Raw genomic sequence first — 27,313 nt, 5'->3', positions numbered from 1 at the left:
GCAGAGGAACTGCCTCCTGTTCTTGGGCTGCACATGTATGTAGGGGGAGGTACTGTTGGTGATGACTGTCCTGTACCATAGCTGTTCCTAAAACCATACACACTGGGCAAGGCTGAGAGGCATTAGATATAGAGATTTCTTCTTCTTCTTCTTCTTCTTCTTCTTCTTCTTCTTCTTCTTCTTCTTCTTCTTCTTCTTCTTCTTCTTTTTTTTTTTTTTTTTTTGGTTTTTTCGAGACAGGGTTTCTCTGTGTAGTTTTGGAGACTGTCCTGGCACTCGCTCTGTAGACCAGGCTGGCCTCGAACTCACAGAGATCCGCCTGCCTCTGCCTCCCGAGTGGTGGGATTAAAGGCGTTTGCCACCAACGCCCGGCTTTCTTCTTTTTTTTTTTAAGACAGGGTTTCTCTGTGGCTTTGGAGGCTGTCCTTGAACTAGCTCTTGTAGACCAGGCTGATCTCAAACTCACAGAGATCTGCCTGCCTCTGCCTCCCGAGTGCTGGGATTAAAGGTGTGTGCCACCAATGCCCGGCTTTTTTTTTTTTTAATTTATTTTATTCAATGTACAATTGGTATGAGGGTGTCAGATCTCCTGGCACTGGAGTTACAGACAGTGTGAGCTGCTATGTAGATGCTGGGAATTGAACCCGTGTCCTCAGGAAGAACAGTCAAGTGCTCTTAACCACTGAACCATTCCTCCAGTCTAGATATGTATTACTTAATGGACTTAAAAAATTGTTTAGGGCAGGGTTTCTGGTGTTATAGTATCATTAATACTCATTGTAAGAAACTCTGAGGCCAGCTGGGTGGTGCACGCCTTTAATCCCACCACTCGGGAGGCCGAGGCAGGCGGATCTCTGTGAGTTCGAGACCAAGCCTGGTCTACAGAACAGGTTCCAGGACAGGCTCCAAAACAACACAGAGAAACCCTGTCTCGAAAAACAAACAAACAAACAAACAAAAAAGAAAGAAAAAGGAAACTCTGAGGCCTTAACTTTGCTAACTTCCATAGCACCAGACGGGATGTTTTACCTACCTCTCTGATCTGGTATAAAGAGATACCTTGGGACTTAAAAATAATATACTTGTTGGTGTAGAATGTCAACCTAGGAATTCAACAGTGAGACTATTGCACTTTCCTAAGCAGTCTTTGAAGTAGAAGTCTAAGATTTGGGGAGAGAGAAAGATGTAGGTATTCCAAAAAAAAAATGATGACATGTAGTAAAGCATATGGACGATGATGTTGAAGTCCCCTGGAATGGATTGTGAACACATTATGAGAGGATGCTGGGCTTGATTATTTGTCTTATTTAGTTTCAAGAACCACCTTCTTATAGATGTGGGCTTCTTTGCAGTTTTTTGGGGGGTTGCAAACATGGTTCTTTAGCATCTTAGAATACCAGAGTAAAGCTTTAGGCTCTAAGAGAAAGGAGCAGCTTTGGTCTGCAGTCACACTGTGTGGGTTCTGTGGTGCATACCAAGACTACTGAGCTCATTAACAGGAGACAGTCTCAGAAGAGCAAAGGCCACTACAAATTTATCTACAATTAATGGATTAAAACCTAGAACGGGGCTACAGAGATGGCTCTGTGGTTAAGAGTATTTCCTGCTCTTCACGAGGGCCTGTATTCTTAGCATTCATGATGACTTACGACTGTCTAAGTCCAACTCCAGGTATCTGACACTCTCTTCTGACCTTTATAGACAGCCCCCATATGGCATACATTCACACAGACACAGGCACATACAACACACACAACAACCCCTAGAAGTCCTGATTATATTTGAGTCTTTCCTTCAAGCTCCTTTTGCCCTAAAAAGAGATACTTAAGAGTCATATCCAAATAGCAAATTGGAAGGGCATGGAAAAGAGAACTTTGTGGTAAAATGATGTGGGATGAAGACTGGGATGAGAAAAGCTGACTCTAGACTGGTTTCCTTCTCATGCCAGCAGACACTATTTAGATAGCCAACTTTTTTTTAATCATCTTGGTGTTCTTTGGGAATGGAAAGATTCAAATGAAGTTGTCTTGGGTATAATTTTCCCTAGGGGGCAGGGAAACCAACAGTTAGAGGGTCCCGAGAGGCACTGAATGCAATAAAGAAGGCATAATACCTGCTTTCTCGGTCAGCATACATCTCCATGTGCCGAGGGTTGATGGTAGGGTCAATCACAACCCAAGAACCACCCCGAAGCTCAGCCTGGGGAGGAATGTAAACCATAACAGGTTGGGAACATTCCCGCAAGCCATCCACAATGTAAGCGCCAAACTTGAGCACTTGGTCATACATATCTATGGAGAACAAGACAAATGAGAAACAATCAAACTTCTCCTCAAAGCAAAGCTTTCATGTTATGAGAAACACAGACATCAGACTTTGATGGCACACTGTGTCTCCATGGGAGAAGTGACAGGACTGAGGGTTCCAGCTGCCATGGGTCCTGTGGCTATCCCAAAGGTTACAGAAATTGGTGCCTCCACCTGTGCCTGATCCAATACTTCAGAGGAGCTTCAAAAGCACATGACAGAAATGCAGTCACTCACAAGACACATTATGCAAAGCCCACGATTAAATATCCATTTTATACCCTCCCTGCATTTCGGTATTCAGGTTTCACCACATTAATTCATACTTGCTCTACAAACGTTAAGTATTTTTCATGTCAATATGTGATCTCTCTCACTACATTAAGTTTTCTGAGGGAAGGAACTATTCTAGCTTTTTTCAATTCCTTTCACGAGTCTTAGCATACATTGAATTCTTAAAATATGCAGCTAATGGCAATGGATTCTAAAAAAAAAATTGATCCTTAAAAAACAGGAGCCAGGAGTGTTAGGTCAACCTATAATCCCTGTGCTTGGGAGGCCAAGGCAGGAGATTTGTGAGGCTAGCCTGGACCACAGGTCAGTCCAAGCAATTTAATGATACCTTGTTTCAAAAATAGGATAAAAACTGGACTTTCAGCCAGGCGTTGGTGCCCATGCCTTTAATCCCAGCACTCAGGAGGCTGAGGCAGGTGAACTCTCTGAGTTCGAGGCCAGCCTGGTCTACAGAGCGAATTCCAGGACAGCCTCCAAAACAATACAGAGAAACCCTGTGTCGAAAAACCAAAAAAAAAAAAAAAAAAAAAAAGAGCTGGACTTTCATTCATGTATACACAAAGGCCTGCCATTACCAAAACATACTCAGTGCTTAAAGTTGGTACTGAATGAGTGAATGAGCATATGAGCATACATACTTTTGAAAGAATATAATAAAAATATTTAATAATTGTAGCTTGAGGATATCAGTGAGAAGGAAAATTATATATGCACAATCACATATGAAATCTCACATGGCCACATGAAGAGCCAACCTTTGTATTCTGTTAGAGAATACTCTATAGTTCCCCAAAGGCCAGGACAAGCTTGCAAAGATCCTTGGTGCATAAATGAGCAAGTCCTTGGGATCAGTCATTTATTTTCCAGTGTTTTATGGGCTGCTTCCCATTTCCCAGCTCCCTAAAGTTTAAACACTACTAATGTTAGGGTTTTGGTCCCAGACATTTAATGAATACTTCAGTGGAGTCACAAAGGATCCTTTCCAGACAACAAATTACAGGCTCAACCATGTTCCAAGCTTAATATCCAGACAGGATCTTAATCTGGAATAAATCAATTCTGAAAATCCAAGGCAGGAAGTTAAGAGCAAACTAAATAGAAACTGCTTTCATTGTAGTTACGAGCAAATTAAAAATTGCCACCTTCTCCAGAGCAAAAATGGCTCTATATCCAGACCATCAGTGAGCACAGCTTACTTCAAGGCATATGCCTTTGGCCATTGCTCTAACCTGCCTTATCTGTGAGGACTTCAGAAATTCCAGGTTGCCCCACGATATATTTCCTATTCTATGTGGAACGTATATGGTCATATACTCTGTATATATGATCAGAGGGAAGTCATTTATTTCATTGGGTGGAAAGCAAAGACCAAAAAAAAATTTACTGCTAATTGCACAACTGCTGTATGAAGAGTGGGAATAAAGGACTTTAAGCGCTTTACGCTAATTCTGTGCTTATGAAAATAATTGCTCAGTTCAAATTATTTTAACTAAATTAATTCTTTAGTGGATATTTCAACCAGTGCTACATAATAAAATAATTGTGTAATTAGCAGTACATTTTTCAGTACTGCCAAGAGAACAGTTTCAGAACAAGTAGCAGAAAGGAGCGGCCCTCTTGGTATGTGCACAGAGGAGAAACAGATAAAAGATGTAGATAAAAGATAAAAATAAACAAGATAAAACAAAAGTCATTTGATTTGGAAAAAAATGCTGTTACCGGCAAATGAAGACAGTTTCCTGCCACTTTGCTCATTTTTGCTAAAACTGTATTTATATAAAAAATTATCTCTGTACTATCTGGTTACCAGAGAAACTCTCCAAAGGTCATTCATTTAATACTAAAAAGATACCACTTGACTTCACACTATATGGAATTGGGATGATGTTAAGTGCAGATTTTTCATTTTTTTGAAAAGGACTTTGTTTTTTCCTTACCATCAGGGTAGATTACTGTATACCAGGAATCATGACTATACACATACACACTAATGTGCCCAGGTATAAATGCACAACATTAATAATCAGAATACTATCATTTTCCTATATCCATGTTATAGCTAGTAAAAAGGAAATTAAGTAAGAATAAATGGCACAGATGACATTCAAATGCAGTTTTTCTTTTGAGATAGGGTTTCATTACGTAGCCAGGTTGGCCTTGAATTTATAACCTTCCTGATTGCTGAGATTATGCGTACACATCTCCATGCCCAGCTTCAAACTTATATCTTACGACTTTAAAGTTACTCATTCTTACTGTTAGGAGGGTGTGAGGACTGCGAGGAATATCTAACATCTAATGACTGACTAAACTAAGACCAGAAGAGACTTGAGTGATTTAACCTATCTAAATGTGGCCTGGATTTCCTTCATGTTTAGAGATGTCAGGAACTGCATTGACAGTACTAGCAGTTATGTGAAGGGCTTGGATCTGGCTGCCAAACAAATATCTTTAGGCACTAAAACTGATGTAGAAAAGGGACTTCAGACTTCTTTAAAGATGCCATGCTTAGAGCTAAAATAACACCTCCATCTCCCCTGGAATACTGTCTCCCCTGAAACACAAACAGACCCAAACAGGCTACTCAAATATAAACACAAAGCAAATTCTACAATTAAGATGTTAATACTAAATGGCAAGTTTCCCCAAACCAAGTATTATTATGAAACAATGATCTGACAAGCAAATGTCTGCAACCCCTTCATATTAAAGAAATAGAGGAAGCAGCTTTCAGCATCTTGAGAAAGTATATCTGCATGAATGGTGATCACACCCAGCACCCAGGATTCATCTCTGCCTGAGGCCTTCACTGTTATACAACATAGATAAGCTGTGGCAGCCACATGCACCAAACAAGGGAGTGGGGTGTGGAAGTATTTCTGCAGTGCACCACACTCACAAACTGAAACGGACCTTATTGGCTTAGGCGAGACTATGTTAGGCACTGAGGTAAACATTAGGCATACACAAGCTGCATACATGTAATGTCTCTCAGGAGTTCATTATGGCTGTCGGATGGACATTGTATTTCAACATCCAAGTAATCAGAGACTTTAAAATAGGCTTTCATTCCAGTTAAAGTTTTCAATAAGTGTGGTTTTTTATTGTTATTTATAACCTGTCCTAGGAAAAAATAATAAGTATAACACGAAAAGCCAACTGAGAGTGACCCTGTAGTACCAGCACTGAGGCGGCTTAATATCACTGGGATTTGCATCCTATCAAGCTATTCACGCTGAGGCTGGGACCCTGGTGCTAATTTCTAGTAAATTTCACGCTTGATGTCTCCCTGTTGTGGGTCATTGCCGGTTCGTCTAAATAAACTGCTTCCAAATGGCTCTTCCATCTAAATATTCAGCCAGTTTTTATAATTTAATTTTGCATTATGCTGAATAGCCTTCCGGCCAGATAGAACTCATAGGAAAAAAAGCACCAATACCATCTTGACAAGCTTTTATTTATTTATTTATATTTTTTTACTGCTCGAATTAGACCTCCTAGGCCGACTAGTAAAGAGTTTTTTCCCCCCTCCACTAATGTCAATTTTCAGCATAGCAAGAGCTGTCTCTAATCTTTTCCTACTCATTACACACAATTTTGGAGTCATTTTACCCACAGTGCAGTCGGCTCCTGGCTGTGTGTTTGTGTGCACTGAGGGATGGCATAATTGTTTATTTTTCCTCCCTGCATAATCCCCAGCCAGTATTGAAACCAAAACTGCAAACATCTCCCCAAGGGATGTGAAGAATGACAAGAGGCTCTCAGTTTAGGTCCCTTTACATGAGATAATCTGTGGGAAAGTCTGACCTGTATGTACACAGGAGAGCCTGTTCTTCCCCTTCCTGCTTTCACACAGACATCCATCTCCTCTATAGTCTATTTGTCTAATGTGATGCATAAATAGATGTATCACACCAAAAATCACAAGAAAGAACTTTTCCCTGGAATATATTAGGCCAATTACTCATTTCCAACCAAGGACAGGAAGGAGGGGATGGCAGTTACTATTTAATGAGCAGGGTTTAAGTTGAAGATGATGAAGTTTGGAATAGAAGCAATACTAATTGTTAAAGAGCACTATGAAGGTGACTACCAATAAAGTGTACATTTTGAAATGGTTAAAATGATTATGTGTATTTTACCACAAAGAATAACTTTTTTTGAGGTAAGAAGTTACTATATAGAGCAAACTAATTTTGAATTTGCTATAACATTCAGAAAACAAACAAAAAACCCAAATATCATTTCTGAGCTCTAGCTATTTCTTCCTGTAATAACCACAGACATTTCCAAAGGAAGGGAAAATAGATAAGAGATAACTTTCTTAGGATATCCAGGGATGTTCCAAGTTGATTGGTTCTGTTCCTAGACTCTGGTCAGCCAGAATACTCTGGAGAGAGAGATGGGAAGGCAGGATATTCAGTGGATAAAGGCACTCAGTGAGCAAATCTGGCGCGCGCACACACACACACACACACACACATACACACACACACACACACACACACGATGAGAGATGGATCTACCTTCTTTTTTTTTTTTTTTTTTTAGTTTTTCGAGACGAGTTTCTCTGTATAACAGCGCTGGCTGTCTTGGAACTGCTTTGTAGACCAGACTGGCCTTGAACTCAGAGATCCGCCTGCCTCTGCCTCCTGAGTGCTGGGATTAAAGGTGTAGATCCACCTGGTGGATCTACATTCTTCTATCAACTCAGTCATTTTTTTTAAAGCTAGTCACTTAAAGAGGTTTACTTATCTCAAGTCCCAATTCATGTAAACTGCAGACAACAATATGACATGCCTCTCACAGGTGCTTGTTGTGATTATAGAAACTGACATGAAAGCAGTTAATGTAGTTTCTAGTGCAAAGATTCATTAACCCTCCCATACCACACTGAGAACAGGGTCTTGCTATGGCCTCAAACTTATGTCAATCCTCCTGCCTCAGCCTCCCAGTGCCTTCAATGAATCTTTTTTTTTTTAAGATTTATTTATTTATCACATGCAGCGTTCTGCCTGCACACCAGAAGAGGGCACCAGATTGAATTATAGATGGTTGTGAGCCACCATGTGGTTGCTGGGAATTGAACTCAGGACCCCTGGAAGAGCAGGCAGTGCTCTTAACCTCTGAGCCATCTCTCCAGCCCCTGAATCTTAATTTTGTTCTTAATGTTTTGGGGCTTAGCAACAAATAAGGGACTGATGCCAAAACAGGCAGTAGAACTGAAGCTTTAGTAGAAGCGGCAACTCTGACCTCTAGATAAAATAGGATAAGCAGGTGACTCCCTGTCAGTGTGTCAAGAAGAGTGCATTCTTAGTGCCCTGCACTGAAGTCACTAAGAAACAAAATCACTGAATTATCAGGTCTCAGCATAAAACATGTAGCAAAGGAAGTGGGAGCCAAGTGAGACTGAGTGTTAACTGCATCTTACATGTATGAACCAGAGTGTTAACACCCCCTTAATCCCAGCATCCATGTGTTATCCTCTCTTGAATACCCTGGTATTTTGCTTATATATTACAGCTTTATCACACTACCCAAAGAACATTTTGACTCCTTGAGGCAATAACTGTTTCTGACATATCTTTGTTTTTTCAGAGGTGGCTAATAAAGTTGCACATAAGTAAAAGTGTGTAGTGTTGACACTCCTTTTCTCATGATATTTTCATAAAAGATTCATCTTTATATTAAAAAAAAGTACAGAAGGGGCTGGTAATATGATTCAGCAAGTAAAGGTGCTTACCATCACACCTTAACAATGTGAGTTGGAATTCTAGGACCCACATAATGGGAGAAGAGGACCACTTCCTACAAGTTGTCCTCTGACCCACCCTTCCCACAACCAAATATAAGTATGTATGTATAGTCAAAGCCTTCTCCAGGAAAAGGGGCAAAAACAATAACAACAGCTCTCCATTTTTCCAATGAGGCCTGGCAAGTGTATGTCATTGGCAAAAATTGTGACTACCTCTCACACATGGCTAGTAGCCTACAAGGGTGAGTTATCCCTGGCTGTTCCCCACTTGGAAAGCAGAGGTGCCCGTTTGGAGCTTTGTGTAGGGTCTCTATGGAGAGCTCATTACTCCACATTTCTACGCTCTCAGCAATTTTAATCACTCTGGCATGTCAGCTTCTTCCATTTCCCCAGCCACATATTCCCTTAGAACCCGGAGGTGAATGAGGAATGCATCCACCCACATACTCTCACAGGCTGTAGGGGCAGATGCTGGCCTTTTCACAGCTGTGGGTGTCTGTCTATCCTTATATGAGGTAATCCTTTTTGTCTCTCTCTGGACTGTCCACAGAGGCTCTGTTCATGGAGGATTTTTATTTAATGATGACACTGGCTGCCTAATCACTAAGAAATTCCCATGGCATGGACTAGAGCCTTGATACTAATGTTCTAATCTGCTAGAGCCACAGGCCTAGGGCTGTTGGTGGATAATAATAAAAGATGCCACAAATTGCTACAAAGAACAGCCAGACTCTGGTATAGTTACTGCTAATTTCAGAATACATCTTGGTCAATGAAAATGTTAGAGAGTGGTGTGAATGAAGAACACGTAAGAGAACAGGGTGGGAACCAGAGAAATGCTGCTTCCCAGGATCACCAAAATGATCAACATCTACCCATGGAACTGAATCTTCAACAGTAGCCCACCTACATAATACTAGATTATTCTGTACTTTTTTTTTTGTCAAATTAGAAGATATAACTTTTTTTATTTGAGGGGGGGTGGTATTTGAGACAGGGTTTCTCTGTGTAGTCCTGGCTGTTCTAGAACTTGATCTATAGACCAGGTTTCAAAATTGGGACTAAAAGCATGCGCCACCATCCCAAGCTTAGAAGACATATCTTATTGTTCCAGTACCTCAGAGGGAACTGTCAGGTCACAGGTGATGAGCTGTTAGGACACCCACAGGATTTCTATGATTTACACTCTGCCAACAATCCCCACTCATGCCTAACAATCACTGATCCCCCTCGAGCCGGGGCAGACCAGTCACTTTCTTCTCAGCCCACTAGTCACCTTTCATCCCACCAGAGAAGCCTCTCCAGTTGGCAAAGACCATTAGAGGTAGCCCTTCACGATTGAAGTCCTTGATAGCCTGATAGGTCTTAAATGCAGAGTCTGGGAACCAAACCTGGCCAGCCTGCTGGATTATCTGTTGGGGAAAGGCAAGGAAAAGCCAGTTAATAACAGTATGAAGAACTTTCCCCAATTGATCAAGCTGTTATTTATTAAAAATAGTAAATCCGCCGGGCCTTGGTGGCGCATGCCTTTAATCCCAGCACTCGGGAGGCAGAGGCAGGCAGATCTCTGTGAGTTCAAGGCCAGCCTGGTACACAGAGCGAGTTCCAGTACAGTCTCCAAAACAATACAGAGAAACCCTGTCTTGAAAAACAAAACAACAACAAAAAAGTAAATCCAAGATCAAACAAATTAAATTAGAAATCGCTGTTCATCAGGAGGATGACCTTGCAAGTGAAAAGAAAAGGTCTTGGCTCTCTGACCTTGTTAAACACTCTTCGCTTGGGAGCCTGACTATACTGTTATTACTTAGACAAAAGGAGGGGTTGAAGTGCTTCTCTCAAGCAGTCATAGGAACCCTTTTCAAAGGCAACTAAGTTACATTACTATCTTTTAATTTCTTTTCTTTTGTCTATGTATATACATGCATGTGAACATGTGTGTACTTATATGTGCATGCATGCAAAGGCCAGGAATCAATAATGGGTGTCATTCTTAGGTTCTATCTACTTTGCTTTTTTGAGACAGGGTCTCTCACTGACTTAAACTTCACTCAATTAGGTAAGTAAGACGCAGGAATCCCCTGGCCTTTGTCTCCCCAATGTTGTAATCACAGGCATGTGCCATCACATATAATCTTTTTGTTTTTAAATGTGGGTTCTGGGACTCAATCTGAGGCCTTCATGCATGTATGGCAAGCACTTTACTGAACTGAGCTATCTTCCCTGACCCTATACTATTCTTCAAAGCATGCCAACTATACAGTCTCCAAGTCCTTTAAACTCTCTGGTACTGCAACTAGTCACCAGATAATCTGTATGTTATTGCTGAGGAGCCTTCTTATTGCCCTCCTTGACCTCTCCCTTTCTAGACAGTGATAAAGTATGAAATAGTATCCATCTTAAGGAAAAGAAGAGAGGGGCTACAGCTTCCATATCTGGCCCTCAAGAGACTATGTTATCACACCTAGGTGTAGCTCAGAGAAACTGGAACAGATGAGCATCTGTGTCTATTGCTTCTCTGTTAGACTAGCTCCCAACAGAAGTAGACTGTATCACCAAGACCACCATAGAGGTCTGTTTAACTTTTTACATAAAACTTTACTTGCAGTAATCTACAATCATTTAAGGTGGCTGCCACACTTCCCTCCAAAATCTGGTGACTTGCAATACTCCCAATACATCTGTGTGCACTGTGGAAGGGAAACAAACTCCAGGCACAAAGGTACTTCAAGCACAGCACAAGGAGTATTTGAGGTAACCAACCTTGGCTTCTGAATCCAGGTTTGCAGGATCAGCTGGGATACTGAGTTCCACAGTTCGGGTTTCTACAGCAACCACTCCCACAGGTATTCCCCCTAACCTGGGGTGGGGGAGAGGGAGATGAGCCTCACAGGAACATAATGCAGGTTAATATTACAATTAGGCATTTATTTTTCATTCACACACAAACACTGAGGGAAAACTGGAAACAAAAAGACAGCAAAGGAGACTCTGACACCTCTAGGCGTTAAATGTGAGACTTCTGGGGTTTGGTATTCATTTCACAAATATGGAGGAAAGTCCCCCTACACTCATTCATATTCTAAAATGCCCAACAGATTAAATTCATACTGAATGCTGTATTAGGTGAGACTCAACAGCTTAGCACACACGTCTACTTATGTGGCTGTCAAATGAAACTTCCCAGTTTGCTATCAGTCATCTCTTGATGGTGGGACACTGCCTGAAACTGCTGGCCTTATGGTATAGAGCTGTAGCAGTTAAACAAGCCGCTGCCCTTCCTTCAGTGGAAAAGAACAAAGAGACAGGAATATTTTTTTTAGTAATAATCTTGGTGAACTCTTTATCAGAAGCAGATACTTAATTTCAAAGCTATGGTAAGACTCAGAAGTTTGAAACTTCTGCCTATATATTTGGTAATAATCTCCCATATTGGTCCTCACTAAGATTTCCTAGAACAAATCAGAGATGAAGGAAGAATGAAGAGAAACAAGAGGGCAATGTCCAGGGTGGTTGAATCCTTTACTCTGGAAAGTGTGATTCCATCTTCATTCTATCAGTTGCTTTCCTCTGGGCTGGGGCTAGGCTGGGTTATACTCTCATCTCCTGTGACATGTCTGTAACAAACTTTTCCATGAAGGATGGTCTTTAGCTCTTACATCAATTACTAGAAATGGACTCTTTTCATCACAAGAGACCTAAGTGGAGCTGAGTGGAGACCACCCACCACCCCCTTGTCACTTGCCTGCACTGAATCAGAATCAAAAGCCCTCTAGACAACCAGACAACGAGCTGTAGGTACACAGGAGGGTTCAGAAATATTTCTGTTCACAATGATTAACACTCCAACTGGAAACTTGTAATTGCAAAAGCCACCCTAAATCGGTAACTTATAACTTATATATTAGGGCCCATGTGACCTAATAAAGAACATCTTTATCCGAGTATTACAGTTATTTATTGAAGTTGAAAACAGCTCAGAACAACTTCTGTTTTCTATTATACTTCATATAAATTTTATCAGGCTAGCACATGAAGATGCTACATCTTGTTTTATAGTGTGTCCCTGGACAAGGTGCCATGGAATAATAAAAGACAATTTACAGCCAATAGCACACATATTCCAAACATACATACCAAAGATGAGTTTTGGCAGCACTTACAGTAACAATCCCAGAAGAATACATTTATATTTATTTCTTGAAATGCCACTGCCTTTCAAGGAAGCTAGCTGCATTTGTTTTATATACTTCCTGAGCATGTGTATGTGTTTGGAGTAAGAAGCCCAGAACTCATCAGATAGAAAGAAAGGAAGAAGTCGGAGTGAGAGCTGGAATAAACAATAGCTGAGCTAACCAATGCTAAGCTTGACTGGTCTTGGTTGCAGAGCAATCCCTGTTCTCTCATAACCCACAGGAAGATCTTAAAGACTAACAAAAGTTTAACTTTGGAAAGCTTAAAGATTGTCATGTATGTACTTTATACACAGGAAAAGTGAAACAGAATAAACAACATAATTTTTCAAAAACCCCGATTCTAATATAACATGAAACCCTGTAACTAGCTGCACGCCCCACTTCCACTTCCTCAGCAGGGATTTTACCTGCACAAAGTAATTCTCACAGGGATGCTGTAGCTAGGAGTGAGGGAAAAGACCTGACACTCGAAAGAAAATGAGCAGCTAGTTTCTGAGTTCCTGTCTCAGATGACTCCTATTCGGTGTCACAGTGGAAGGCTCTGTCTGTGGGATTCACCATCTGATGGCTCCTTGTCACTGGCTGCATGAGGCATGCTGACCTGATGTACTGAGAGAACCACAAAGCCTAGAATTATTTTCAAGGCTAGCATCTAAATCTCAAGGCAATGTGGCATGTTGGAGAATCTTGAGCAGGTGCCTCTTTTCACCAAGATAAGAAAAACTGATTGCCCCCTGGAGGAAGGTGAGCCCCTGATGCAGATCTCTCAGGCAGCATGTCTGCAGCACAGACCTAGATTAAGATCAGCCTTGGCAGGTGCTCGTTATAGCAAGCCCGACAGATTATTTTGCACAGAGCTTGCTGTTGAGTGAAGCACTTCTTAGAGTGGGTATTAAAATTTAATAGAAACTTCAATTTCCCACTTGAAAAATATGGGTATCCCAGCAACCTATGCCAGCTTATTTTACTCACTCCTGTTTCAGATTAAAAAAATTTTTTCAACTCAAATCTGATTCTATTCCAATACAATGCAGTATCATAAGTCACTTCAGTAGACATGATGTCAGAAAGAGACTCCTCTCAGGGTACACAATGAACCATATGGTGTGTGCTCCTGAGAGAAAGCAGTTTTGTGGGGAGGACCTGATTGGTGATGGCTATTGTAGTGCAGCTCTGTGGTTCCCAAAGAGTTTCTCTTGAAGTATAAAAAGGAAATACTTATAAAAATCAGTCTTCAGATTACGCATAGCATTAGAACAAAACACTGAACGGCTATAGGGACCAGCAGGCGACCTTGGCTATGGCTACTAATACTCTTAGAAAATCCAGACAAAGCTTCACTGGTGAATACTACGACTCCTCCTGCCCTATTTTTACTTGGGAAGAAAAAGAGTTTCCAAAACAAAAAGAGGTCTTACCTGGCTCTACCAACCACCACAGTCTGTGCCCAGGGCTGCATAATCTCTGAGAAGGATCCATAGTCAAAAAATCCACTCAACCATTGGCCTTTCTGGGCTGTGAAGGAAAAGGGGTGGGGGTAGGAGGGAAATGAAGAGCATAAGGACAGTCCACCCGTTGACAACTGACAACTAACTGAGCTGATGAGTTTAGGGTGAGATTTGGGGACTTATTTTGAGGACTTTGTTGTTATTAACCATATTATAATAGATGGGAGCATTAAACAACTGAGTGCTTATCTGCCTTCAGAAATCATCCCCTATTTCACTTGCTAGTCTGCATAGAATCATTTATCAGCAAAAGCATCATTTATTGTTAAACGATGGGGCTCAGCTAGCAGAGAGTTTGCATTCCTTTAAATAAATAGCTTGGCCTTTTTTTTTTCTTTTTTTTTTTTAAGATGCCACAAACATTTGTCAAAAGGCAGTCAAGTCATTAAGGATGTTTCAAAAATGTTTATTTCTGTTTTAAAACTTGCCTGACAATTTTGTTTGATTCCACTGATTTTCTTTTAATGGGAAGATGAAAACATAAGTATTAATGATCAGATGAAGACTCAAACTTGGAGGTAAATAAGAGATTTAGTCTCTCAGCCAGAAACTCAACAATAGAGACTCATTTTATTTATGGCTGACAAAGTATAATCTTTCTACATGAAGGGTATGCTCTTAACAGAACAAAAACATAATGGTTAAATGTCGCGTCTGCCGTGCGGCCTGTGTCCGAGAACGTGCGGAGGGTGTCGGGGATTGACAACACAGAGACTTGTTCAACGATGTAAAGAAAACTTTAAGCAGGCTCCAAAAAGGTTCAAGAAAACTTCCTAAGTAAGGCTCCCACCAGAGAAGCTTCTGCTCTCTCCTCTACCCTGGCTGGTTCTGCTCTGACCCAGAGGTGGATGTGTGTGGGTTTTTAAGGTGCGATTAGTCTTTGGACAAGGTCGAGGTCAGGGCGGTTTCCGTGGGAAGGCCTTTTCCAGGAACTTATTGTATCGTTTTTAGTAAACATGTTTTTACTAAACATTGTCTTACAGCTGCCTACTCCCAGGCAGAAGGGGAAATGGGTCTCTGCTCAAGGTCTGGTGTTCCCACAGTTAAAATATATATATATACTTAAAAAAAGATATACACACTTAATAACATCACCTCCCTTCCTCATTCAGTTCCATATACTGACAAGGCATTTAACTTTCACCACCTAAGACAAAACTTTTGTTTTAAAGGCATGAATGTTTGACCAAGTGCCCATAAAGGCTTCTGCAAATAACTGTTTCCTCGTTTGCCCTCTCAGCTCACAGTTTCTCAGTGATTCTTGTAATTTGAACATGGCCCCCCACCCCTAAACCTCAAGCCCAAAACCAATTAAAAGTAGAGATCTGAGCAAGCTAACCTCTGCTGACTTAAACAGGACGGAGAGTGTTTTATCAAGACTAAACTTGTAATTACTGTGTTCTACATTCTTTGCCTCTATGGCCCCAGTGTAAAATGTGATCATCCATTTCAAAATTATCTCTCTATCGTGAGCCCAAAGCTGATCGTTTAGATTCTGGTCTCGTGTTGAGCGTCAGTTTGAAGAATATCACAGCACTATCTCCTCTAATAAATGACTTTAACTTTTCACCTAGAAGATATCTGCTTTAACTTATCATAGGGAATCATCTGCTTTCTTTAACACTTCCACTAAATTAAAATCTGAAGTCACTCGATTTGGGAGCAAGTGTTAGCTGCATCTAGACAGCAGGATGAATTACTAGAGAGTCAATGAAAAAATATTATCCAAAACACTAGAAAACTTAGTTTATCTCCAATTTTGTTTTACTCTGTAGGCTTTATTAATAATGACCTGGATGATGCCCACCTGCACATGTACTTCCCATCACCCTATGAAACAAAACTGTTGTTTTTTTGAGACAATCTTACCCTGGCTAGATTTCAAATTGCAATCCTCCTGCCTCATCCTCTTAAATGCTGAATTAAATGCATATACCACTATGCTTTGCAAAGGGCCCAAATTCTAATGAAGGTTCTAAACCAAACTGGTTCTAGTTTCATCAAGATACTGAAATTTTAACTTTATATGCCTAGATCATTTTATAATATTCATTTTGATAATAATGATTTGGAACTATAGAAATAACTTCAAAATCAGAACATTTATTTGTTTCAAAACCCTGGGAAGCCATCCAGAAGTATAGCTAAGTGGTAGGATTCTTTCCTGGGTTCATTCTCCAGTACCCCCACAACAAAACTGCCCTGCCTTATGTGATGACTAGGGAAGAAGAGGCCATTGGCTATGTTAGCTGGACTTGATGGTCCCACAAGCAAGGCCACTTTAGCTCAGATGTAGACTTGGATGTCACTGAGATACTTCCCCATGTTTCCTGGGAGAACACTCACTGAGCTTTATTTTGAATTTAGAGGAGACCCACTGAATTATCAGGAAAGTTCTGGGTTTTTAAGGCCAATAACTACGTCAGACGTATGGTTCTCACTGTCATCATGTATTAAAAATAAGGAGAAAAGATGACTATGGTGATTTTTCTGCCTATGTAAGAAAAAGCAATTTTATTATGGTTAGTAAGAAAAGAAACAGACAAAAAGAAGTATGGTTATAAATTAAAACTAAGATTTGATATTTCTAGAATATCTACAGTTAGACATCAAGATGAAGCTTCAGCATCAAAGTAATAGCTGTGGGATCTTGCAAGAATAAGATATATATATGGAAGTGCTTTTATATCAGCTCTACCTTAAGTGATTTCTATCAAGTCTTCCTTATGAATAAGAAAGACTTATTTCAGCAGAATCACAATGACCCTTAATGTATGGGTGTTTTACCTGAGTGTATATCTGTGCACCAATGCATGCCTGGTACCCAGGGAGGTCAGAACAGGGTGTCTGATTCCCATGGGTCTGGAGTTACAGAAGGTTGTGAGTCACCATGTGTGTGCTGGAGTTTGAACCTGTGTCCTCTGGAACAGCAGTCAGTGCTTTAACTGCTGAAGCATCTCTCCAGCTCCTGCAACCCATTCTTTTATGTATAGTGTTTTAAAAATGAATAGCGGCAATAAAATGGACAAAGAACAAATACTTCCTAATACCAATTGGAGAAAGTAGGTGTCAGGTGTGGTGGGAGGTTCATGCCTGGAATCTCAGCACTTGGCAGACTGAAGGAAAAGAATTTGAGAGTTAAAAGCCAACGTGGCCCAGGCGGTGGTGGCGCACGCCTTTAATCCCAGCACTCGGGAGGCAGAGGCAGGCGGATCTCTGTGAGTTCAAGGCGGCCAGGCTGGACCAACAGCCTCCAAAACAATACAGAGAAACCCTGTCTCATAAAACCAAAAAAAAAAAAAAAAAAAAAAAAAGCCAACGTGGGCTGCATAGCAAGTTCCAGGCCAACTGGGGCTATAAACTGAAACCTTATCTCAATAGAAAACAAAGTAAAACATACTACTTGGGGCATTACAAAAGGATATTTTTCTGCAATTGCCAAGTGGATTAACAAATATAAATTTAAACACATAGAGCTATTCATTTTTTTTTCCTGCAGTGTGTGAGTGAGTGAGTGAGTGCGTGCGTGCGTGTGTGTGTGTGTGTGTATTTTTTGTATGTGGCATGTGAGGAAAGAGGACACATTAGGTGTCATCATCACTCAAGTGCCATCTACTGGCCTGGAACTATAGTACACTAGGTTGGATGGATGGCCAGCAAACCCAGGGATTCATCTGTCATCCGCCCAACCCCCACTCCATGCTGAGACTACAAGCACATGCAACCATGCCCAGCTATTGAAAATGAGGGTTCTAGGGATAGAACTTAGGCCTTCTTAAAAACATTTTACTATCAGTACTGTTACCAGTATCATAAGGTGGTATTCAGCAATAGTTTGTTAAGATGAGTATAACTGAATTCTACATTTAAGGTTTAGAGACATTTTCTCAAGGTAACTTCATTAATCTGTCTTCTTCCACCTTTTATTTTGGAAACATGGTTTAGTTATGCATAGCAGGATTTTTGAATCACTATGTAGTCCAAGCTGGCTTTATACTGCTAGCAATCCTCATGCCTCAACCTCCCAAGAGATGAGGCTGTAGGCATGTACACCTATTGTTGGCTCAATGCTCTTTTTACAGACACTAGTTAATCACGGAGTCTAGTCCTTGGTCGTTGATGCAGCTCATTGATAAAATGCTTATCTAGCATAAATGAGGCTCTGAGATTGATTCCCCAGAATCCCCACCCTTACCCATAAAAAAGGACTCTAGTCCTGTAAGACCATGGTTTTATGGCTTATGCCAACTTGTTTAAAACCTTTTAACCTACTAAATTTCTTAGTAACAAAAGGAATGAATTAGTGACTATACCAGTTGTGACTAAATAAGTGAATAATAAAGCTCACCTTTTTCGTTTGTTCACATTTAGGTTTTTTACATTTTCTTCATAGAGCTTTTATATCTTCCTTATTTCTGGGTACTTAGCTCCAATTTCTTAGTAATATGCTTTTGTGCTAGAGTTGAATAGCTGACAACACAGAGCTAGTAAGAATACCACTAGGTACTTAAACACATACGTACTTGGGTGAGGACGGCCTGCCAGCATCCACCGAGGATCATATGGGGCCTTTGTGGGAACAAACTCAATGATTCTATCTATAGGATCCTTGGAATTCAGGAGAGGAACTGAACTATGCACGCTCTAAAGAAAGATTGAGAGAGAAAGAACACACCCATTAGAGATGTCAGTCTTACACACCAACTCAGCAGCAATAATTCCAGACAAAGGCATCAAGGCCCACTATAGAACAACACCCAACAGTCCCAATCGTCAAGTAGAAGCATCCCAGTTATGTGTCAAAGAACATAAGGAACCTGCACAGTTCCCAACTCTCATTTATGAGCCTGATGCACAGTGGTGCATTTTGACCTGATCCACTGTGCCCTTGCTCTTTGAGAAGCAAGTGCCTGGAGGACAAATAGTTACTACAGAGAGGAAACTCATGTAACTGAGGAAGTCTAACTATTTGGGGATGTGAACATATAGACACCATCAAAGTATCTACGGCTAGAAAACAGTGGGGCTTGGTGAGATACAAAGGTATTCTGAAGGAAGAAATGTACAGGTTTTAGAGAAACACTTCATGAAAAATTATTCAAATGGTACCTCAAACACAATAAGCTGTGGCAGAGATGGAAAGGCTCACCTTAGGCATGTATGACAGCCAGTGTAAGACTGTGAAAACCCCCTCAAAGTCGTCACAAACAGTACAATGTGTAACCCCGTTGTTATGCATGATCTGGATGCCCCCAAGTTGATTGTTGGAGGTATACACTTCCCGGCCAAGGACCTAGACAAATAAGCAAGTAAAAAGACATTTGTGTTTACAGATAAAACTATGTATATTATTTCCTAATTCTAACTAAATTTTTTTTCTTTCCTTCACAAAAGACAACCCCATTTTCTGTACCTTGTTCAGAGGGACTGTCAGACTTCCTTTCTTAAAAGAAATTTAGAAGACAAAAAAGATATTCAACAGTTACATACATTGTTGCAGTTTTAAAATCATCAAGCTCCCCCTTTTTAGAAGTCATCACAGACATGTGCAGAAGCCTTTAGCTTTGAGCTGAAATTGTGGTATGTAGGTTGGGACCCTGGGGGAATTGGCTACATGGATATGCACATGTGATGTTTATGTTGAAGAAATGCTATGGGGTTGGGTGCCTTATTTTTTCTAAAAAATTAGCTTTTTCCTTACATTTGAATTTTAAAGCTGGCACACTATCTCACTCCCCCATCCTTAAAGCAGGCAAAATCCCAAAGCAGCTCACAACATATACACACAAACCCCTAGACTTCAGTCTCTTTGTGTGCTGGGTGTGAGGCTGTGATTTATTTTCTAAGCCTGTTTCCCTCTGAGGACTGGGACTGGGAAGGATTTAGGCCTTATCCCAGTGTCTTTGGAGGACTTTAACCCTTGTCAGGTTGGGGGCACTTGTAAATGGAAACTACAAAGTTTCCTTTAAAGTAGAAAAGGAAAAGAAAAAAATATTCTTGGACTTGGAAATTGTAGGGTTTCATTTCTTCCTGAAGATTGGTTAATAATTTCTTCCAGGGAGGGAGGTTTTCTGACCCAGCAGATGGAGTCAGGCGGCCTGATCACTGACTATTGCAAACTGCTGAGTGTGTAGTAATTGCCAGTCATCTAGGGTAGCCCTGGAGAGTGCTAAACAGTTGTGAGTGTTCACTCTATGTTCTCTTTTCTGTTCCCTCTCCTCTCTTCTAAAAAACAACAACATAATTTTTTCCTTACTTACTTTTATTCATTTTCATCGTCTTGGGAGAACCTAAACAAATTAAAGGCCAACAAACTCTGCCTATATATTTTCAATTGGCCCTTTCTTATTAGGAGCTTGGAGAGGTTCCCCTGCATGTTGGGTCAGCCTCCTACATCAAGGCCTTCCAAAGACTGAGCAAGTTGGTGACCAAAGTAATAACCTCACTGTGATCCCGCTGGCCTTGGTTCCATTTAACTTCAGCTAGGAAAGGCATAGCGAGTTTTCTGAAAAGAATATGGAGAGCAAAATTGCTCTCCGATTACTGCTTTCCTTGATAAGGAGGCAGAGAGAACAAGCCTTTCCAGGCAGCCCTAAGCCAAGCAACATGCTGGCAGCTCCTTTGAAGGAGCCAGTGAATAGGGGAGACCATATCTGACCAGTGGGCTGCCATCCTCCTCTCCGTCTGTCTTTAATCTTAGCCCAGGCGCTGTGGCTCTTTTCTCATTCTCCTGCTGTCTCTTTCCATTTGCCCTCTCTCTGACTGATACACTGATCTCTCGGTCACTTGGCTTTCTGCTCTACTGAGTCCATATTACTAATAACACCTCCGCCACGGCCAGTTTACCTCATGAAGGCAGGAGCACATCATTACAAAATAAACTCATAACTTTGACATTCTAGCAAATACATGCCGTTTGTTATTTTTATGGCTTTAGTCTTTCTAACAGGCAGAGGGCATTACATACCTGTTTCATTTATATCTTTAAGCGTGCTTGCACACACACTCTTGCACATGCACCAGAAAACAAAACAGAACAAAAACAAAACCAATACAAAATTCTAAGGCAGTCAGTTGATGGGGGACTCTGGTGGAGGCAAAAGGCCCGTCATTCAGGGAGGCCATGCTCTGATCTGACTCTGGTTTTATGGCTGTCATAAACCTGATGGCCCACAACTGGTCCTTCTGGGACAGACTGCTTCTCTGCTAGAAGTCATTCAGTGTGATCAGCAGTATTTTTAATTATTAAAATAAAATTGGAAAGGAGAAATGAAATAAAAAGAAGACATAGTGCTGACCCTGAATATCTGATATTTCCAATTTATGTCAGGAGCCAGATACTCCCTGCTGCATAGGAAAGAGGTTTTTTTTGTTCAGAAACATTATTTTTGGTACCATTTCTAATACTTGATGATGTCTAACCATGAGAACATTGAGCAGTTACAAAACTAGCAATGAACCCATGAAGGACCAAGCTCAGACAAAGGAATCTGAGAGGAGCAAGGACAGCTTAGTTATTTAAGTACACCATCTTAAATGTCTTTACCCTCTTTTTGATGAGTTGAAAAGGGCATCCAGAACCAGGCAACTCCCAGAGAGGTTCAGTCACTTACCCATTCTATACTAATTGTTACTTTGAAACAAGGGCACACTTCTTTGAACCCCAACTCTACAGTTTCAAACTAGGAGCAAGATTCAGTAGTAGCACATCTTCTCACTCCAGTTCTGATGCTTTGGAAATGTTTGGGAAAGCACCAGCATTTCCACATTTCTTTTCCTCTGGGTTCCAAAGAAACCCTAGGGCTCACCATAATTGAGAACTTAATTTCTGTGCTAACAAATGCTTATCACCTGAGAAAATTCATTTAGTTTATTAATGAACGAGAAATCACAATAGGCTAACAGAGCATCCAAAGAGATGTTTCTGACCAGTGTTAACTTGGGAAATGGGGGTGTGGCAGAGATAGAAACACAGAAAAGAAGCCCTTCCACAACTATAAACAAACAGCAACAATCACAGTTATTCAACAATCAAAAGAAAAAAGTACCCTTGGTTATCTTCAGCTGCCTATAGGTTTGGAGTATGTATCAGTGAGATGAGTGAGGACTCTCACAATAACTATCGATTTGTAGGGGTCATTGCTGACTCAACTGGTTTTAATGATTTTAGAAAACTCCAACCAAGGAAGCAACATCTGAACTAGGACAGATTCCATTCTGCCTACTTCTGAAATGATTACGTAGTGATAGCCACAAAAGTCCCGCCGGCAACTAAAAGATAGAAAGAACCCACAAAAAAAATCAGTTTTTCTCAGTGAGAAAAAACTGTGGGTCAACAGTCCTCACCATCATCATATTTTCATCAAGTAGGTGGGCTTCATTTGTCACTCATTTAAATGTTGGTGGAGGCATTTCTGTATTAGTCAAATTCCTTGCAATACTTTTGATTTCTGAATCATTCCCCTCACATTGTCTACTACATGATACAAACTTCTAATTTATTTGTCTAATAAGCACCTTCTACCATTTGAACCAACAGACATTCAAAAGGGCACTCCTGAGGCCACCTTTGCCCTCTAGCTCTAAGTGGCCAAAGCAGCAATATGAAATAACAAGAAAAGCACCATTACAGGGTCGTTTGCTTAGGAGTGCTCAGGTCACAGAACTAAAGGGCTAAATCTGAGAGGAAAGAGGATCTTCATTTATTCTTGCTATATATTTAAGCTTCATTGAACGCTCCACTTATTGTAGTTGGCAGACTTAAGAATTAAAGTATCTCAAGAAAGCCAGTGATTAGTAGAGATGCAATTGTTAAAGGTTTCACCAAAGGTGCTACAGAGCCTGCAGAAACGCTGAGATGCCCAAGAGATATAAATGAATGCAGTCAAACATTCTAAGGCCACTGCTGCTGCTGCTGCTGCTGCTTATCCAGAGACACTGCAGACAGCTCAGGTTTACCACAGTTGACAGGCAATGAAAACAGTCTAATATACCGCCTGCTCTCACCCCTAAATCCCTTTTTGGAGATCAAGATAAACACATTCTTCCTTTCCCCAGTGCTCCAGACGTTTGACTGAACTAGCAGAGTAACTGTGAGGGTTTGTGCAAATGAAATCACTATGTAATACTGAATGAGTATAGTATTTACTTATCAGTAATTTGTCAGCAGAGGTATTGAGATTTTCAAGTTTCACAGATGCAGCTTATCTAAATTTTTAAAATATTGCTTTTATCCTGATATATATATTAAATATCTGCAATCATGTAATAATGATATTGAGTGTAATAATTGTATGGGAAATAATAATGGTGCATATTAATCATGAAGTAAAAAAAGGAAATCTGCATTTTTCTTCTCTTTTTAACAATCCTTGGAGAGTCAGGGCATTTACAATTTTAGGAAGCAGAGAGCACAAAATTCCTCCAAACCTGAGAATCAGGCTACACAAGCTGAGGCCTTGATTCAATCTTCTCATGGTATTTCCATTCTCCAGAAGGTAAATTTACTGAGCAATCATCATCACTGGATGTCATGCATGATTCTAGGTATGAAAGTTACTCTCTGATGCTATTGATAAAGATTGGGGAGGGCGGAAAGACTTGAGTAAAAGCAGATTGGAGTAGGGAGAAAGTGGTAAAATGGGGACAAAAGGAGAAGGAGGACGAAAGAGAAGAAAGGGGCAGAGAAGAGAAAAGAAAGGGAAGGAAAAACGGAAAAAGCACAACTACTCAGTGCTGCTACCATCCTCCTTGACCTGAGAGAACCACATTTTCAAAAGCTGACAAGTAATTCAATCTCCAATTAACAATTCTAAGTGGCACTGCACATATTACTGTGTAAATGTTTCTCCAGGAATATATCCACGGTGAATGGAATTTAATTTCTTGGGAGCCAGGGACAATACCTCTGTGATCAGAAGTATTTGGATGTTACAAAATACACAGTTAAAGGATTATATTTCTTTCTATACCTTTGTTGTCACTGCTAGCACTGGCAAACTGGAGAGCTACCTCGAAGCTGGTGAATTACGCTTGGGGTAGAGAGAAGCTCAATGACACACACTGGTGGGTAGGGGGGCTGATTTGAACCATAGTTTGAGTCAAGGTAATCTCCTTGCAAGACTCAAAACTCTCTCAATAAAAAACAAATTCTGCTATGACTGAGTTTGCTGAAGAGTGAACTTGGACAAAGACTTGCTACCAGTGGCAGGAAAAGACTTTGATTTTGTTTTAAATGTATTTAAAAACAAATGCCTTGCTATGTAGCATAGGTTGGCCTCAAACTGACCATCTTGTCCTGGTCTCCCTAGGGCAGGTGCATGCCATCATTCTCTGACAGGAAAGTATTTAGCCACAAGGACACTAAGATACAGACCTGAAAAAGTACTGCAAGACCTCTGCTTATTGAGAACACAAGCAGAAATTCACCGGCAGGACAATAAAGTGGAGTGGGTAAGGGACAGAGACTCACTTAAAATAAAAAGGAATAGAGAAGATCCATGGATAGTTTGCCTGTCAAATATGAGAGAAAAAGCATAGGCTTCCAGATAGAAAGTTGACTGCCAAAAGAAATCACTCATCCCAGGGATCCATCAACTAAGCACTCAATTAGTTAGAGACATGAAAGTGCTGACATTAATCAATTACAAATATGGAAATACTTAGTATTTTAAATAAAGTCTGGTTTACAGCCAGGTGAGGTGACTCATGCCTGTGATCCCAGTACTTGAGAACTGGAGGCAGGGGAACCAAGAGTTCTTAGCCAGTTTCAATTACACGAGACCCTATCTCAAAAGAAAACCAAGGGGGTGGGGAAAAGTCTGGCTGCTTGAGGTATAATTTATATCTAATTAATGTGTCCATTTATGGTACAAAATTCTATGACACTGACAAACATAAATATATACTTACAACCAGTACCACAATGACATGGGATCATTTCTATCATTGTGCTCCCCAGTGCCCTCTGCCCACTCCTAACTAACAACCATTGACTTCATTTCTGCTCTGCCTGTCTTGCCTTTTGTAAGACGGAGCAGAAATAGATTGAGAGTGTGCAGCATTCAGAACCCAGCTTCTTTTGGTTATCATAATGAATATATCATATTCATTCATACAGTCCAGGTGTAGGTAACTCCTTTTCATAGCTGAGTGCCACAATTCATTCATTTGTCAGTTGGTAGACATCTAGGTTCTGTCAGTTTGAGGACACATTATGAAGAAAGCTGCTACAAACATATTTGGAGACAGATAACTTCTGGATTGGATGGTAACTATAGTTAATAAAAGAAACAAAACCAAAAACAATTTTCAAAGTAGTGATACCATTTTGCATTTCTTTCAATTGTACACATAGTTCTAGTTATCCCAATCCTCATCAGCAGTTGGAATTTGTCAGTTTGTTAAACATTAAAAAATATTTGTTTTTTTGGGGGGGGGGATGTACCTCAGTTGTAGAGCACTTACCAAGCATGTATCAGGCTTGGGATTTGATTCCCATCACCAAAAACAACAAAAAGCTGCTATCATTTATGAAAAAAATGCAATGCTGTGAAACTTGGTTTTAAATTCCCTAATGAGTGGTGACAGACATAACTTCATGTACTTATTTTCCATCCTTAAATATCTTTCACAGAGAGTATACTCAAATTTCTTTCCCACGTATTTCACCATTAGGTTGCTTTCTTTTTGAGTTCTGAGAATTCTTTATATATTCTGGATTATATCTTTTATCAAGTATATGTCTTCCATAGGTTTTTGTTTGTTTGTTTGTTTTGAGACAGGGTTTCTCTGTGTAGCTCTGGCTGCCTGGAACTAGCTCTGTAGACCAGGATGGCCTTGAACTCACAGAGATCCACCTACCTCTGTCTCTTCAGTGCTGGGATTAAGGGCATGCACCACTACGTTTGACTACATAGATGGAGTTTTTAAAATTTGTTTTTAGTCGGCCGGGCGTTGGTGGCGCACGCCTTTAATCCCAGCACTCGGGAGGCAGAGGCAGGTGGATCACTGTGAGTTCGAAGCCAGCCTGGTCTACCAAGCGAGTACCAGGACAGCCTCCAAAGTCACAGGGAAACCCTGTCTCGAAAAACCAAAAAAAAAAAAAATAAAATAAAAAAATAAAATTTGTTTTTAGTCACCTCCTGACTTTTCTAAATATATTGGGCACTTGAGGCAAATGGTGGAATGACCAAATGTCAGTGCCCATAGCAGCCAGATATCATTTTGGTACTCAATGGAGTCTGGCTTCCTGGACAGTAACATTGATTCTTTCTCTGTAGTTTTCTTTTGCATTTTTTCATTTATATTTGGTGGGTAGCATTTAAAAAATTTTTTAATCCCTTACTAGCAGTCATGTCCAAACATTAGCCCACAGGATACATGTATCCTGAGACAGGCATGAATGCATGCTGCATGTTTATAGATGACATCATATGTTGTAATGTCTAAAGATTAGATATTCTTGCAAATGAAGTTTATTTTAAATATCATAAAATCAGAAATCATGGTATCTTCATAGCCTAAGACCAACTTTACAGAAAACATAAATGCAATGAATGCATGCCACAATTCCAAGGACACTATAGAAACCCAACACAGACATATTTAAGCAAGTTGAGCTACTAGAAACAGAAGTCTTATATTAGTGCTATACTGTATAGTGTAAAAGAGAAGCAAATTATTTATTCCTTTTTGCTCTCCTTGGTGTAGATGCTAGGCGATGCTTGTGAATTGTTATTGGTTCCTATCACAACCCTTAACATTTATTTATTTGTGTGTGTGCATGTGTGTGTGAGTGCACATGTGCTTCTGCACCATGGTGTGTGTGTAAGTCAGTGGATAATTTGTGGGAGTCAGTGCTCTCCTTTTATCATGTGGGATCTGGGGATGGAAATCAGTTTCTTAAAATTGGCAGTAAGTGCCCTTACCAGGTGAGCCATCCCCTCTAGAACTCTTTTTAAAAAATCTCTATATGGGCCAGTATTAAATCGGTAACTCTAGTCACATATTATCAGGGCTGTTCTGTATAAACCTGCTTTATTGATTGAGAAAAGATATCTTATCAATGAATCAGATAAACATGAAGATATTCAAAAGTTGATTATCTTTTAAGATGGTCTAGCTCATATTTGCATCTTATGCTATTGGTTAAACTAGAGTGAATTCTTTTCCTTAAAATAACACTGGTCTCTCAATTTTTCAAATATTCATTTTATTTTAAAGGACTTAAATCCTAGGCACTGAGACATTATT

The 27,313-nt window shown here is 40.3% G+C and overlaps 1 protein-coding gene across 4 annotated transcripts in view; it reads right to left on the bottom strand.

Moving 5' to 3' along the window:
- Acaca (acetyl-CoA carboxylase alpha) overlaps nucleotides 1-27,313 on the bottom strand; it is a 267,912-nt gene that overhangs the window by 23,463 nt on the left and 217,136 nt on the right. For all 4 annotated transcript variants that reach the window (XM_013118312.3, XM_040749367.1, XM_013118317.3 and 1 more), the window contains 6 exons: nucleotides 19,209-19,352; nucleotides 18,583-18,703; nucleotides 13,970-14,066; nucleotides 11,119-11,215; nucleotides 9,632-9,767; nucleotides 2,114-2,291 (listed from right to left, as the gene is read on the bottom strand). In XM_013118312.3, coding sequence (XP_012973766.2) covers nucleotides 2,114-2,291; nucleotides 9,632-9,767; nucleotides 11,119-11,215; nucleotides 13,970-14,066; nucleotides 18,583-18,703; nucleotides 19,209-19,352 — 773 coding nt within the window. The remainder of the gene's footprint in view (nucleotides 1-2,113; nucleotides 2,292-9,631; nucleotides 9,768-11,118; nucleotides 11,216-13,969; nucleotides 14,067-18,582; nucleotides 18,704-19,208; nucleotides 19,353-27,313) is intronic.

This window comes from Mesocricetus auratus, unplaced genomic scaffold (assembly GCF_017639785.1).
Source record: "Mesocricetus auratus isolate SY011 unplaced genomic scaffold, BCM_Maur_2.0 Super-Scaffold_100007, whole genome shotgun sequence".
NCBI classification, from domain to species: Eukaryota; Metazoa; Chordata; class Mammalia; order Rodentia; family Cricetidae; genus Mesocricetus; species Mesocricetus auratus.
Note: the sequence above shows the minus strand (reverse complement) of the source record. Positions and strands in the feature narration are given on the sequence as shown.